Below are 13,320 nucleotides of genomic sequence, written 5' to 3' on the forward strand. Positions count from 1 at the left end.
AGTGCAGTAACATTGGGTAAGGTCAAACTGTGCTACAGCTTTCGATCCACAAAAGTTAACCCCCTCCTTAACAGCGAGGAGAAGGTGTCAACATGTGGAGAAAGTAGCCGAACTCTAGCTGTTATTGGGGGCTAACAGAGCTGGGGGTTGGGTACACTTGGTTTACAGAGCTAGGGGCTGCTGTACCATGTACCCCCGTTGGGTACCTAGAAAACCCGAAGCCGGTTGCATCATCCCGGTACCTGTATAACGGTAAAGCTTTTAGTTACATGCCTTCCAATCTGAATCTTACCCGCTTTAGCAAAGAAATGCGAAGAAGATGCTCCCGTGGAAGTGCGTGACACGAGGAAACTGGAAAATATCGGATCAAAAAATTGACTTATTTTAAAGGGGTTATTTTCGTATTAAAAAAAACTATTTATTAACCGAAAAAAGCTATCAGTTTTATAATGATCTCAGAGATTATTTTGTATTTAATACTGACCAATGAATAGTGTTAGTTATTTTGATTATTAAAAACTAGAGGTATATTTTCAATTAAAATAAAACAAAACTTTTAAAATAAAACATTTAACATTTATTGTTTACAAAAATTGTAACTTGTTTCTCAACGCATTACAATGTAGATAAAATATGTATATTTTGTTTTTATAATTTTATAAATTTTTGAAAATTTGTATTATTTAACAAGTGTTTTTAATATAAGTCTTTGGTTGGTTTCTAGAAAATGATTTTTTTAATTATTCTAAAACTAATAGCAACTGAATATATAAACAATTTTGGCGTGGTGAGTTGCACGCGTTTGGGACTTCTCATCACCCATTTATGGTAAATTTATAGCAGTTGGTTGCAAATTTATAGAATCTGCGAATGCTTTTTCTTTGGTTTATAATTATGGCTTTGACTGCTATAAAAATCCTTTATGGCAGTGATTGTCCCAAAATTATAAATAGGACGAAATCAAGTATTTGACAAAGGCGCAAACCGGAAAATAGGACGAAATCAAGTTTATGTCCAAGGCGCAAACCTTAAAATAGGACGATATCTAGCTTTTGACCGAGGCTCAAACCTGAAAACAGGACAAAAAACCAAGCTTAAAGTTAAAAAAAAATGAAATTTCGAAGAGAGAGTGGAAATTGAGGAAAGTGGACCAAAGTTGTTGCTATTTTGGCAGCTTTCTCCCAGTTGGCCGCGAGTTTTGGCACCGAACGGTCTACGAAAATGAGCGAATTTTCCGCCCGCACTTCCGCTTCCTGCTCTTCCTCTTCCCGCAGTCCTGCTACTTGTTATTGTTATTTTTATTGTTGAAAATCAAAGGTGATACAACATAGTTGATGAAAGTGGTCAAATGAACAACAAATACGTCTGATAGAAAATTAGAAAAAAATCAAGTAAGTTGTTGCTCATTTTTTGTTGGATAAAGAAAAGCCAGGAAAATTCAAATGAACTACGACTGAGTGTGTGTGTGTGCGTATGTGTTGCTCTAGATTTTTGGTCTTTTATCTCGGCCCTCCATCTCCTGCATTTCCCCATTTTTGATTACTTTGACTTTCGCCTGCTTTTCACTCTCCCTTTCACAGTGAAAACTTTTTGATTTCTGTTCTTTGTTTTCAGGGAAAAAAGGTCTAGGGGCTACAGTTGTCTCTCGCTGACGTGACTAGCCTTAATTTTTCAGTTTGTCCCATTTTTGAGGCCACAAAAAGAGGTCACTAGCCCGGCTGCTTATTGGCTAATTCGGAGCGACACTTTCAGGCCCAAACTACTGTATATAAGGTATATAATGTATATATATCTGATATGGAGGGGGGAGGGGGGGTGCTGCAGCAACAAAAGACAGAGCAAAGCCAGTGGAATGACCTCGCAGTAGGTTAATGAAGAGTGCCACTTCTGTTGGCTGCTGCCTGCTGCCTCTTGGCCCGGCCTAAAAGTCCTCCTCGGCCACCAAGATGTGCTACCAACTTGGCAGTACACTAGCCAGAATTTAATTGCCTTCTACAGCTGATATTACACATGCTTAGTTTAAGGGAATATTATGGTATTTAGAGAAATTGCATCTCTGTTTCGCAAGTTCGCAATACTTTTCTAATGTCAGATTTGTGTTCCTTAAATGTAAATACATCCCAAGCTCTCGCCCACAATCCTTAATATTTGGTTACACTTGCAGGAGGTGTTAAAGTTTGACCTTTTTATTAAAACAAATACGATTTCGCAGTGCTTTGTGCGTAACTATAAGATACAATTTTATCCACAAATCTTATTAACTTGCAACCTTTTACTTAGTTTAAATTTTATCAAGTCTTATATATATACATATATATTTCCTTTAAATTCTATCAAGTCCCTTTAGTATTTTTATTATATTTCAGGCTAATCCCTGCCTGAAAATAATATTATTAAAATTTAACAAGGATTTTGTTTGAGTGCAGGCTACGTGTGTGGGCGCCCAATTAAGCTCTCATTAAACACGTTATTTACAGGCACTTACCACTTATGTTGGTATGCGCTCTTGGCCCAAGTTGTCTGCTCTAATCGACCAGGATCTCTTACTACAGGGTATCCAATGGGCGACTCCCCGCCTTCGCACTTAAATGTAATGCATTTACACTGGGGCATGTAATTAAAGCGACTTAAGGCTCAGCTCAGTGAACTGGATGCGATGCATCGTGGCATTAGTGGGCAAATTAATGCGGACATTAAACGGGGGAATATACACCAAGGCTTAGCGAACACTTTCATTGATTGGACTTGAATGGACAAAATACAGTGAAACTTCACTAATTTGAACTTTCGTGATTTAATACAATATTTTATGGGGAATATCAAAAATTGCTATATTTTGTGGGGCCAATTATTACTCTATTAACAAATCTGTCATTATTAAAAAGTCTTTGAAGTATCATTATTTCTTGTTTATTTGGCTTGTGATATGAAAAACAATTTTTGAGCAATAGACTATTAATATTTAAAAAATTCATTTAATAAAAAATAAGTGGATATTGAATTGGGGTAGAATATAGTGTAATGTTTTTAGGTCTCTAAAGACTTCTGACATACTTTCTTATAAGTAGGCATAATTTTTTGTCGCCTTCCGAGCTCTTTGTTCAGCTTACTGCAGTTTGACTGTAATCCGTCATAAGTCCCAAGTCCCGCGTTACCTAAGCTCTTTGAGTGCCCGACGACGACAGTCTAGGGCGGATGATAACACGGGTGATAAAGAGTTTGGACGAGGGGCTGTCAGCGAATGATCCATTGTCATGGTTCCTAGTCCCCGGACCCCACCATCCCACTCCCCATCACCTTCTCGAGTCGCCGCCGCTTTGAAGTGGCAATGCTGCGTCTTCGGTTACAAATTCAATTGAAAAACTGTCAAAGTTTGTGATTGAGAACGAGAACGAGCACCTGTACCCGCCCCCCAAAAAAAATAAAAAAAAAAGAAAACGCTCCACAATGATGAGGCAAATTGCTCAGTGTAAAGCGATGCGAGATGAAAGTGTTTTCCAAATATCTAAAATACCAGCCCCACCTCTCGCCATTATCATCAGTTTCCAATGAAAACATTTGGGTTTTATTTTCGTTTTTAGAAGGAGATGAACTGAGGAAAGATGACTCACTTTGTTATCTATTCTTTGCAGGAAAAAAAGAGAATGCAACTTGATTGACAGTGGTTTATAGTTTCAATTTAATGTTGTAGTTTCCGAAATAAAATGATTGCTTTGCTAAAATTTGACTTAAGTCATACTGAAAACTTGTCCTAAAACTCTTAATATTTATAATAATTGGCAATTAATTCACTGAATTTTTAAATACCAAAAACCTATTATCCTAAACTACACCTTTGCAAAAAGATATAAGGTAGAAAGTTCCATTAAAAACAAGAGAGTTTTCTGTTCTATTTTTTAGATAAATGCAATCTCATTATAGTTTCGCCCATTTCAGCAGGAAAGCGGGGAAATGAATCAGGATTGCTAGTGAGACGCGGATATGATGAGCTTCACCATTACCTTGGCGCTACTTCTGGTGGCGGTTCTGATCCTGGGCATCCTCTTCGCCTGCCACTGTCTTGGTCCGAGGGCCGCCAACTGGATGCGGATGCGCTCCAGCAAGGAGGAGAAGATCGGACTGTCCAACCACAAGCAGAAGCTCTTCCACGCCAACGGCTACATGGCCAGTGTAAGTATTCTGCTCATTTATATTCTGTCATTTATATTCTGTCATTTATATCCGAAAATGCCATGAATTTTTGCTAAAAAAGATCAGTATTTTTACGATAACAATGGAAATAATGGTCTCGTAATGGAATGGCATACCTCGTTAAACTCGTAACAAAATTTCCAATCGAACTGCACTCACAGCTTTTTTTGTACATTTTTTAAGAAAACTCATGATGAAAACCTCACGAAATATGTGAAATGTGAAAAATGGGATTTTAACCATTTTTCGCTTAAAAATATTAGTATTTTTACGATCACAACGCCAATAATTGTCCAATAATGGAATGGCATACCTCGTTGAACTCGTAACCAAATTTCCAATCGAACTGCATTCACAACTTTTTTTGTAAAATTTTCAAGAAAACTCATGATGAAAACCTCACGAAAAATGTAAAAAGCGAAAAATGTGATCTTCAACCATTTTTCGCACAAAAAATTCCAGTCTTTTCACCATAACAACGCAAGTAATAGCCCAATAATGGAATGGCATACCTCGTTGAAATCGTTACAAAATATTACGATAACACTGCAAATAATGGTCTCATAGTAGAATGCCATACCTCGTTACAAACTTTTTTATACAATTTTCATTCCCCACACTAATTGGTATTGAAATACAAATATTCTGGAATGTATAATTTTAAGAGCAATGCATTTGTTATTATTTTTTAAATTAAATGGTGTCTATTCTCCGCTTGTAATCGGCAGATCCAATCCGGTTCGGAGTTCCTGCTGAGCACAAGTGGCAGCTTCAAGCGCTTCGACACCATCGACAAGGAGGACTTCAACCGCTCGCAGCAGACGCACCTGCTCCTGATGAACGGAGGCGGAGGGGTGTCGATAACAGGATGCTCCGGCGTCCTGGAGGCCACCACACCCATGTGGCACCTGCCCTCGTCGGATATTTACATCCCGCCCAAGCCCACTCGACCCGCGCCCACTCCGAATGGCAAAACGGTGACCTTCTCCTTCAGCCAGGTGAACGAGGTGACCCCCGCCGACCAGGAGCGTCGCTCCTGTCTGCGCCTGAATGGTGGATCTGTGGGTGGAACTGTGGGTGGATCTGCGGTTGGTTCAGTGGGTGGTTCAGTGGGTGGTTCTGCGGGTGGAACTGCGGGTGGAAATGTAGGTGGAAATGTGGATAGATCTGTAGGTGGAAATGTGGGTGGAACTGTGGGTGGACCTGTTGGTGGATCTGTGGGTGGATCTATTCGTGAATCTGTGAGTAAGTCTGCAGGTGGAGCTGTGGGCGGTGTCCTGCCCCAGCCACTGGAGGCACCTCCTCCGGCTCGGCTCTCCACTTCCGTATCGGTGAATTTGTCGGGCACCGCGATACCCAGACCCGTTGCCAAGCGACAGGTGTCCTTGCAGCAGGGCATCAATCAGGAGAAGTCCCCGGTGACCCCGTCGCTGGAGAGTGAGAAGAAAACGCCGGCGTTGAAACGCAGAAACTCCAGCACTAATCCCTTCCTGTGCGAGTCCACGGAGCAGGTGCACATTTCGGATCCCCTAGAAACCGCTGTTACTTCTCTGCAAAACACCACGATCTCGGCCAGTCCAAATACTGCGCCACCTCCTCCTCCTTCTTCTGCCATTCCAAAGGGGACCCCCAATCACAATGGCAATCCCTTCGTGGAAACCCAAAGCCTCTCCAGCAGACTCCTGAAGATGCACAACACCACGAATCCTTTTACTGGCCTCACTCAACGGGTGAAGGGACCGCACCTCCTGCAGAAGACCATCTCCGAGGATTATCTGTTCCGGAAGCTGGGTGTCAATGGTCACACTTCCATGCCCAATGGTCATGTCAACGGGAATGGCAATGGCAATGGCAATGGCACCTGGTCCTTTGGACGCTCCTTGCTGCGACAGGAGTCCACTTTGAGTCTGGGCATGGGCTTGGGCAGGCGGAACAGCTCGCAGGTTTCCCTGGACTCCGGTTCGGGATCGGTGGCCGGTTCGTTGGAGGGCATCAATCTGGAGAGGGCCATCTCCTGTGACTCGGTCACCTCGGACTCCACCTTGTTCCTGGATCAACTGGATCAGCCCTACACTCAGATTACTGGCTACTTGTGCATTGGCCTTAACTACGACAAGTGAGTGGTCAGATATACCGCCTTATAATGTGATAACTTAAATACCTTTCGATTTGCGAAGAAACAGCATTAGCAATGAGGGCATGGAGCTGACTGTCAGTGTCCTGGAGGCCAAAGGACTCCTGTGTCCATTCAGCGTCGAGTCCCTGGACACCTTTGTGCGCGTCTACCTGGTGCCCGATCATCCCGGTGCCATGCAAACCAAGGTACGAACTGTTCACATAGTTATCAAAGATCTTCCTTGGCTCATTTTTGCATAGTCACAATCACAACTGAGATCATTATGTAATTTAAAAGGTAGACCAGCAGTTACGCTTAAAAATCATGTTCACATTGTCCGAATATTTCAGGCATTTGAATAATATATAATATTATATATGTAAACATTTAGTAATCGATTTAATGATACTATGTAGTACATATCATATATGTGTATGCACCTATCTTACAATCTTTACCAGAAACTTCACATTTAATAGTTTGTTCAATTAAAAAGCTATTGAAGTTAATTACTTTTTACACTTTTAAAAACTAAACCTTCTTTTGGGTTTTTTAAGTATTATAATAATATTTATTTTTTATAATTATAATTAATGTAAGGTGGTAAATGCGGCGCTAACTCCCAGCTACAACGAGAGCTTCAACTTCTGGCTGCAGAGGCGACAGGCGCGCCATTCGCTGTGGTTCCACCTGTACCACAACGGCCCCGCCCACACGCTCATTGGGGAGGCGGAGATGGAGATCGGGGAGCTGCCACGCCCCATCACCACGTGGATCCCGCTCTCGGACTCGCGCAAGTGCAACGCCCGCTGGGGCGAACTGATGTTCTCGCTGAGCTACCTGCCCACGGCGGAGCGCCTCACCATCGTGGTGGTCAAGGCCCGGAATCTCAAGCTGGACGCCGACCAGCCGGCGGATCTGCCGGAGTCCATGGACACGGTGCACAGCATCTTCGTCAAGGTGGGTTCTTTTGTGGAAACAACTTTTATCGGGTTAAGATAGAAAATAGTACATATATTTATTTTGTGTTTTATTTTGAAATATTTTATTCTTAACTTTTATTATTGGCTTTTGTTGGCGATTCTTAAGAATTCTCATTAATATATGCAAATTAAAAGACTCCGGAAGTCACATTTCACCAAAGACATATAAATGATTCGGGTCACCAATTGCTATCTTCAGCTAATAATAACTCAACTAAAAGTAATATATCTTGAAAATTAATAGCTCAAAGGGTCACTTTTCATACAAGCCAGGAAAACGTTCATTATCTCGATCATGTTCTAATTACTATATCCCATTTAGTAAAGCTGCGCAATAATCGGGGTCACGAATCACAGTCCTTAGCTATGGAATGTACATATTTATATATTTTTTTTAGGTCTACCTGATGGACAACGACCGCAAGGTGCTGAAGAAGCGCACCTCGCTGAAGCGCAAGGACCGCAGTCCGATTTTCAACGAGTCGATGATCTTCAGTGTGCCGCCTCCCAGTCTGACCACCACCCAGCTGCGGGTGACCGTGTTCGGGGTGACGGCGGCGGGGGAGTGATGGCCTTGGGGCACATCGCCGCCGGGAGCTGCGCGGTGGGCAAGGGGCTGCGCCACTGGCACCAGATGCTCTCCTCGCTGAGGAAGCCGGTGGCCATGTGGCACGTCCTGCGGCGGGCGGTCAACCAGCCGATTTTCACGGGCGGCGCCGAGGCGGTGGTGGCCGCCATGCAAAACACCCTGCAACGGAGCACCGCCAAGCGGAACAGCATCGTCTAGAGATCACAGATCACCGGCGGCACTCTCTCTCTCACGGAAATTTTCCACTTCGCTGGCAAACCCAAATTTACCGCCTTTTAGTTGGAAAAACCCCTTTCGAAAGGAGATCAAACAAAAAAAAGAGAAAAGAAGGAGAGAACACAGAAAACCTTGTGGAAAATTGCATTTACCACACTCTAGCCATGAGACTTTCTTACTTTTCTACTGCTTACCACAACCAGCCACAAGTATTTACTCTAGATGGCCATGTAATCTAAAAACCCGCACCAAAGGACAAACGAGCCTATTAACTAGTTATATTCCCACATTGTCGCGCACTAATTGTTATGTGAAGATCTGTATCGGAACGATTGATATACTATATACTATCTGGATGTCTGGTAAATACTTGTTGAAATTTGTCGCATACGACGAGCGAAATAATTGGGGAACTTGGATGGACTGTTTGGGTTTTTCCCTATATTTATTATTTTATTTTTATTAAGGATAAAAACTTGGAGTTTTGAAATCGCCCAGATGGAAATATTGAAAACATCTCTAAGAACTTTAAAAAATAATCCCTTTTTGAAGATTATTAATTTTGAAGGTTTTCATATTTATAAATATCAGGCTAAAAAATTAAAAAGTAAAAACCAGATAGTCCTTAGTTACATTTCAATGACCAAATTATTTTCATATATTTCAAGATCATCTGCCACTTGGGATCTCAAGTTTCCCACTTTAATGTAATACTACTCCCTGAGTTATTTTTCTTCTTTTTTTTTGTTGGGAAAACCCAATGGAAAACGAAAGATATTGCAATATAATCAAATCAGAGAGATACCAAGGTAATACAATTATTTCGCGAGCTGTATGATGTAGTTTAGCGACCAGTGAGCCTGTTATATTATAACTCTATAGATAGATCAGATTGTCGTTTGGCAATCAATCGTTGTTGAATTTGAAAACCAAACGAAATCGAAATTGAGAAAATCAAAAATCAAAAATCGAATATCGAAAAGCGGTGAGCCCTTTAAGCATTGTGATATGATATAATAGCAAACGAAGTGAATTCAGAGTGCGTCTGTTGTGAGGAGCGGAGGATCGTATCGTATCGAAGGAAATCAAAGTATTTACGATAGTTACATTCCATAGTCGAGATGTATGTATTATTATATATTATATATTATATAACGTTTGTACTTTTGTGATTTGCGTTCGTTCGAATTTTTGTAGAGCCGCGTGTTTTATAATTAGATTTAGTTGGTTCAAGGATCAAACTTTTTAAGGGGAAATGGATAATGGATAATATATACATACAACAATACGGACACACTTAGATTTCCATTTAGAGAGTGTTTTTTAAACAGTAAAGGACAATAACTTTGCAAGCATTTATGATTCAATGTAAATCAAGTAATTATAATTATCGAACATTAATCAGAGTTCGTTGTTGTCCCCGATTTAACAGATTATTGTCCGCTGGATTGTCCTTGTTGTAATATCCTAGATTGTAATAGAACGCACTCGAATACATACGTATAATCCTTGGCAGTCCTTTTCAAGTCGCACCTGTATTTTGACCAAACCAATGGAAAACCTGGCACACTTGTAGCTGAAGCTTTAATCCACGTACTCCTCTAATAGAACTCAGTCACCTTTTTGAATCACACTTACTAAATGGATACATATATACAGAGGGACAGTGCGTTTCACAAGTGATGACATCGTTTTTATTCGGTGTGAGGACAAGACCTCCAATTCAACACCTATTAATGGTGAGTTCGATTACATATCTTAATTTAAAACTCGCTGACAATCTTCTGAAATTCCAAGCCGAGCTGTCGCACACTTGTGAAACGCTCTGCACCAGAAATATATTTGAAATACATATATATCTACATATATAGAGAAGGCATTTAAAAGGCATCAAATGGAAAGTCCTGCCCCAAAACACTTACTATATAGTATATAAACCGCTAAGAATTTTTTTTCTTTTTTTACATACTGTTTCTTAGCTAAACTAATGAAGCGATAAAGTTAAACTCGTGTTGAATTTGTATTTATACGGAAATATATATATATATAAATGTATGTGCTATATAAGATAATGCTACAAATTGTTATACAAGTAAACCAAAATTGAGTCAAATAAATAAAGATATTAATGGAAGACAGCCAGAAATCAATATGCACTTTGACGAAATACAGAGTCCAAACAAAGACGTGCGGATGGGAAAAGTACAGTGGAACTACTTTAAGTCGAACCAGTGGAGAAATAAGGAATTACTTTGCCTTTTTTCAGGAATGTTCAGGTAGTGTTTAATACTTCCTTGTAAGTCTTTTAAAACATAAGGGGTAAAAGAATTAAATAGAAAGAAACTAGAATAATGACTAACTGGATAGCTTCATCTGAAAGCCTTTAAAGACATTTAAGTATTCATAATTTTATAGATTTCCTTTACCAAACAGGGCCATTTATAAAGCCAAGATTATGTTTTATTTACACTAATTTATATTGTTATTTAAACAGAGCTAGGAAACTACTGGAACATTTTTAAAGCGATATATTGATGTTTATTTTGTGGGCAGGAAAATAAAAAAAGGGAAAAGTTATAATTTCAGAAAGTTGCTTTATCAATTCTAAATGATTCCATTAACTAATCGGAGCTAACCAACAAACCAAAAGGAAATATTTTAAATTCAAAAGGGGAGTTTATTAATATTGTACATATTATTTTGGCTTATCAGAGAACTTGTAGAAAAGGTTGGTTGCGTTTAGTGAAGTCTGCCTGTGGCAGAATGTACCTCTCGTCTGCTGATGCGAGACATCTGTGCGGCGATTGGATCGTCTAAATTTAGAGGCAGCGATTAGCAGCCAATGGCAGCCGAGTATCTCGCACTTCTGGTACACCCCGTAGTATATCTCGAATGTCTCTCATAGATCGTACATCCCGGATCCCCCGGGACGGAGAAACCACTTGACACTGCCAGACTGTCTGACGGCGACAAGTAGCTGCGGTCGTCGCCTCGTCCAGTGTTTAAATGTTCGCGCCCCGGTCCGCATCCTTTTAGTCGATCAGCGAGTCAGGATGAGCAAGGAAGCCAGTAAGAGTGCGAGGATCGGGCAGCGGGAGCGCCGTCTCCTGCGGACGCCCAAGTGCGCGAGGTGCCGCAACCACGGCGTGATCTCCTGTGTCAAAGGTCACAAGCGGCTGTGTCGGTGGCGCGAGTGCTGCTGCCCCAACTGCCAGCTGGTGGTGGACCGCCAGCGGGTGATGGCCGCCCAGGTGGCCCTGCGCCGCCAGCAGACCATGGAGGCCCTGGAGGCCACCTCCTGCTCCGCCTCGAAGCCATCGCGATTGGCCACTGGAACGGCGTCCAGCAGCGAGGGCGAGGACTCCCTCAGCTCCACATCACCGCCGCCGGCACATCCATCCGCCGGACACACCGCATCCACATCCGCATCCGCATCCTCATCTGCCACACGACAGGCTCTGATGGCCCAAAAGAGGATCTACAAGCAGCGATTGCGCAGTTTGCAGCAGTCCACACTCCACATCACCGCGGCCATGGAAGGTTAGTTGGCTATAAAACTCATTAAGACCCGAAAAATCTAGTTCACTTCAGTGGTATACCCCTATTTATACCCCCACAAAATAATTCGATTCAAAACTTTATAAAAAGAAGATAAGATACCGTATAAAATAACTCCTTTTTTATACCTTCTTTAAATGTTCCCAATTATAACACTGAAAAACACAATCAGTTATAAACTATAAACTTGATATTAAAGGATTAGGTTCCTTATAAAATATTTTAAAGTTTTACAACATTGCAGAGTTCCCTGAGTAATAACAGTATTAAAACCCTTTTCAATTGTTTATTAGACTTTTTAACACTTTTTTGAAATTTACATTTTTAAATCACACTATTTAAATATGAAAGAATTGCCCAAATATTTTTTTAAACATCACAATTAAAATGCCAAACAGACAGACCCTTAATGAACATGCACTATCCACTTTGGAAATGAGTGGACCTGCCAGTAAAGTAGATAGCCCAGCTGAAATGATAAATACAGCCCCTACTCCTCCGATTTTCCTCCGCTTTTCCTCCGTTTTTCCACCGCTTTTCCATACGGTGCCAGACTGTCTGGCCCGTCCGTAATCGGAGATCTCGGGTTCGGATCTCCTGCCCATGGACGTGGACAGGAAATGACTGATGCTGATGCTGATGCTCATGCCCAACAACACTGGCAACAATAACAATAGCAATTATTCGACTGACGAAAAACAATTGAAATCGGATGCCTCGGAGTGTGTGTACGCACATTTTCCAATCACTTGAGGGAGTCGCATTCGCAGTCGGTAAACTGAGACGCGACCAAAACGGAAAAACCTCTTCGGGAAAAGAAGAAAATGTGGCAACAGCAATTGACTTCTTTGGGTTTTCCATCTGGTTTCCGAATAAGTGGCGATCCCAATGCCGATCGGTGCCAGACTGTCTGGCAAGGCGACGCGTGTCTCGGATTACCCAATATTAATGGGTCCAATCTCGACGACCATTCTATAACGAATCGCGGCAATTTGTAGTGATAACGCCCCCCGTGTAACGCTCACTAATCTTCCCATTTTTCCCTATTTTCCAGAGTACAAGCAGCGGTTTCCCACATTCAGCTCGCCGTTGATGGAGCGCATGCGCAAACGTCGGGCGTTCGCCGATCCGGAACTGAACTACGCCATGGAGGCGACGCTGGGCGGGAACGCCTTGTACTTCGCCACCGTTGCCTCGGCGGCGGTCCACCACGAGCAGCACATATATCACCCGATGCCGCCGACGATCCCGCCCCCGCACCAGCCCGCCAATCCCCCGATGAACACACCCACCGCCTCCGCGAAGAAGCCCAAGCTGAGCTTCTCCATCGAGTCCATCATGGGCATCAGCACGTAGCCGAGGCTCATCCTATCCCACATCCAAAATACATCCTGTACATAGCCCTAGAATTAGAAAACCTTTTTTTGACTAGCCATAAGTTTCGGGTGAAATAAAACAATGCAAACCTTATGAACAAGCGATATATTTTTATTATTTTCTTGGCTTAAAAAAAAACCAAACTCGAGATTGAAATATTGATAATAATTTATATGTTTCGAGTGGAATGTTATAATAATTTAAAATATAAAGTTAAAGTTTCTAAGCAGGTGGTTTAAATAGCTAATCACTAAACAATTATACCTTCTTCTAAACCCGAAACACTAGGA

At 41.6% G+C, this 13,320-nt stretch overlaps 2 protein-coding genes across 2 annotated transcripts; both read left to right on the top strand.

The window, feature by feature from the left end:
- The first annotated feature begins 1,297 nt into the window (after positions 1-1,297).
- LOC108045291 lies at positions 1,298-10,203 on the top strand. The gene is given in 7 exon segments (XM_017124570.2): positions 1,298-1,391; positions 3,937-4,170; positions 4,920-6,307; positions 6,369-6,513; positions 6,908-7,267; positions 7,689-7,850; positions 7,853-10,203. Coding segments are annotated over 6 exon segments (2,469 nt in total). The 5' UTR covers positions 1,298-1,391; positions 3,937-3,981; the 3' UTR covers positions 8,078-10,203.
- Positions 10,204-10,246: 43 nt separating this feature from the next.
- On the top strand, positions 10,247-13,016 carry LOC108045186 (doublesex- and mab-3-related transcription factor 2). The gene is given in 4 exon segments (XM_044461287.1): positions 10,247-10,297; positions 10,919-11,029; positions 11,032-11,635; positions 12,708-13,016. Coding segments are annotated over 4 exon segments (1,068 nt in total). The 3' UTR covers positions 13,010-13,016.
- The last annotated feature ends 304 nt before the right edge of the window (positions 13,017-13,320 follow it).

The sequence above is a fragment of the Drosophila rhopaloa genome, unplaced genomic scaffold, assembly GCF_018152115.1.
Source record: "Drosophila rhopaloa isolate 14029-0021.01 unplaced genomic scaffold, ASM1815211v1 contig_3, whole genome shotgun sequence".
Classification (NCBI taxonomy): Eukaryota; Metazoa; Arthropoda; class Insecta; order Diptera; family Drosophilidae; genus Drosophila; species Drosophila rhopaloa.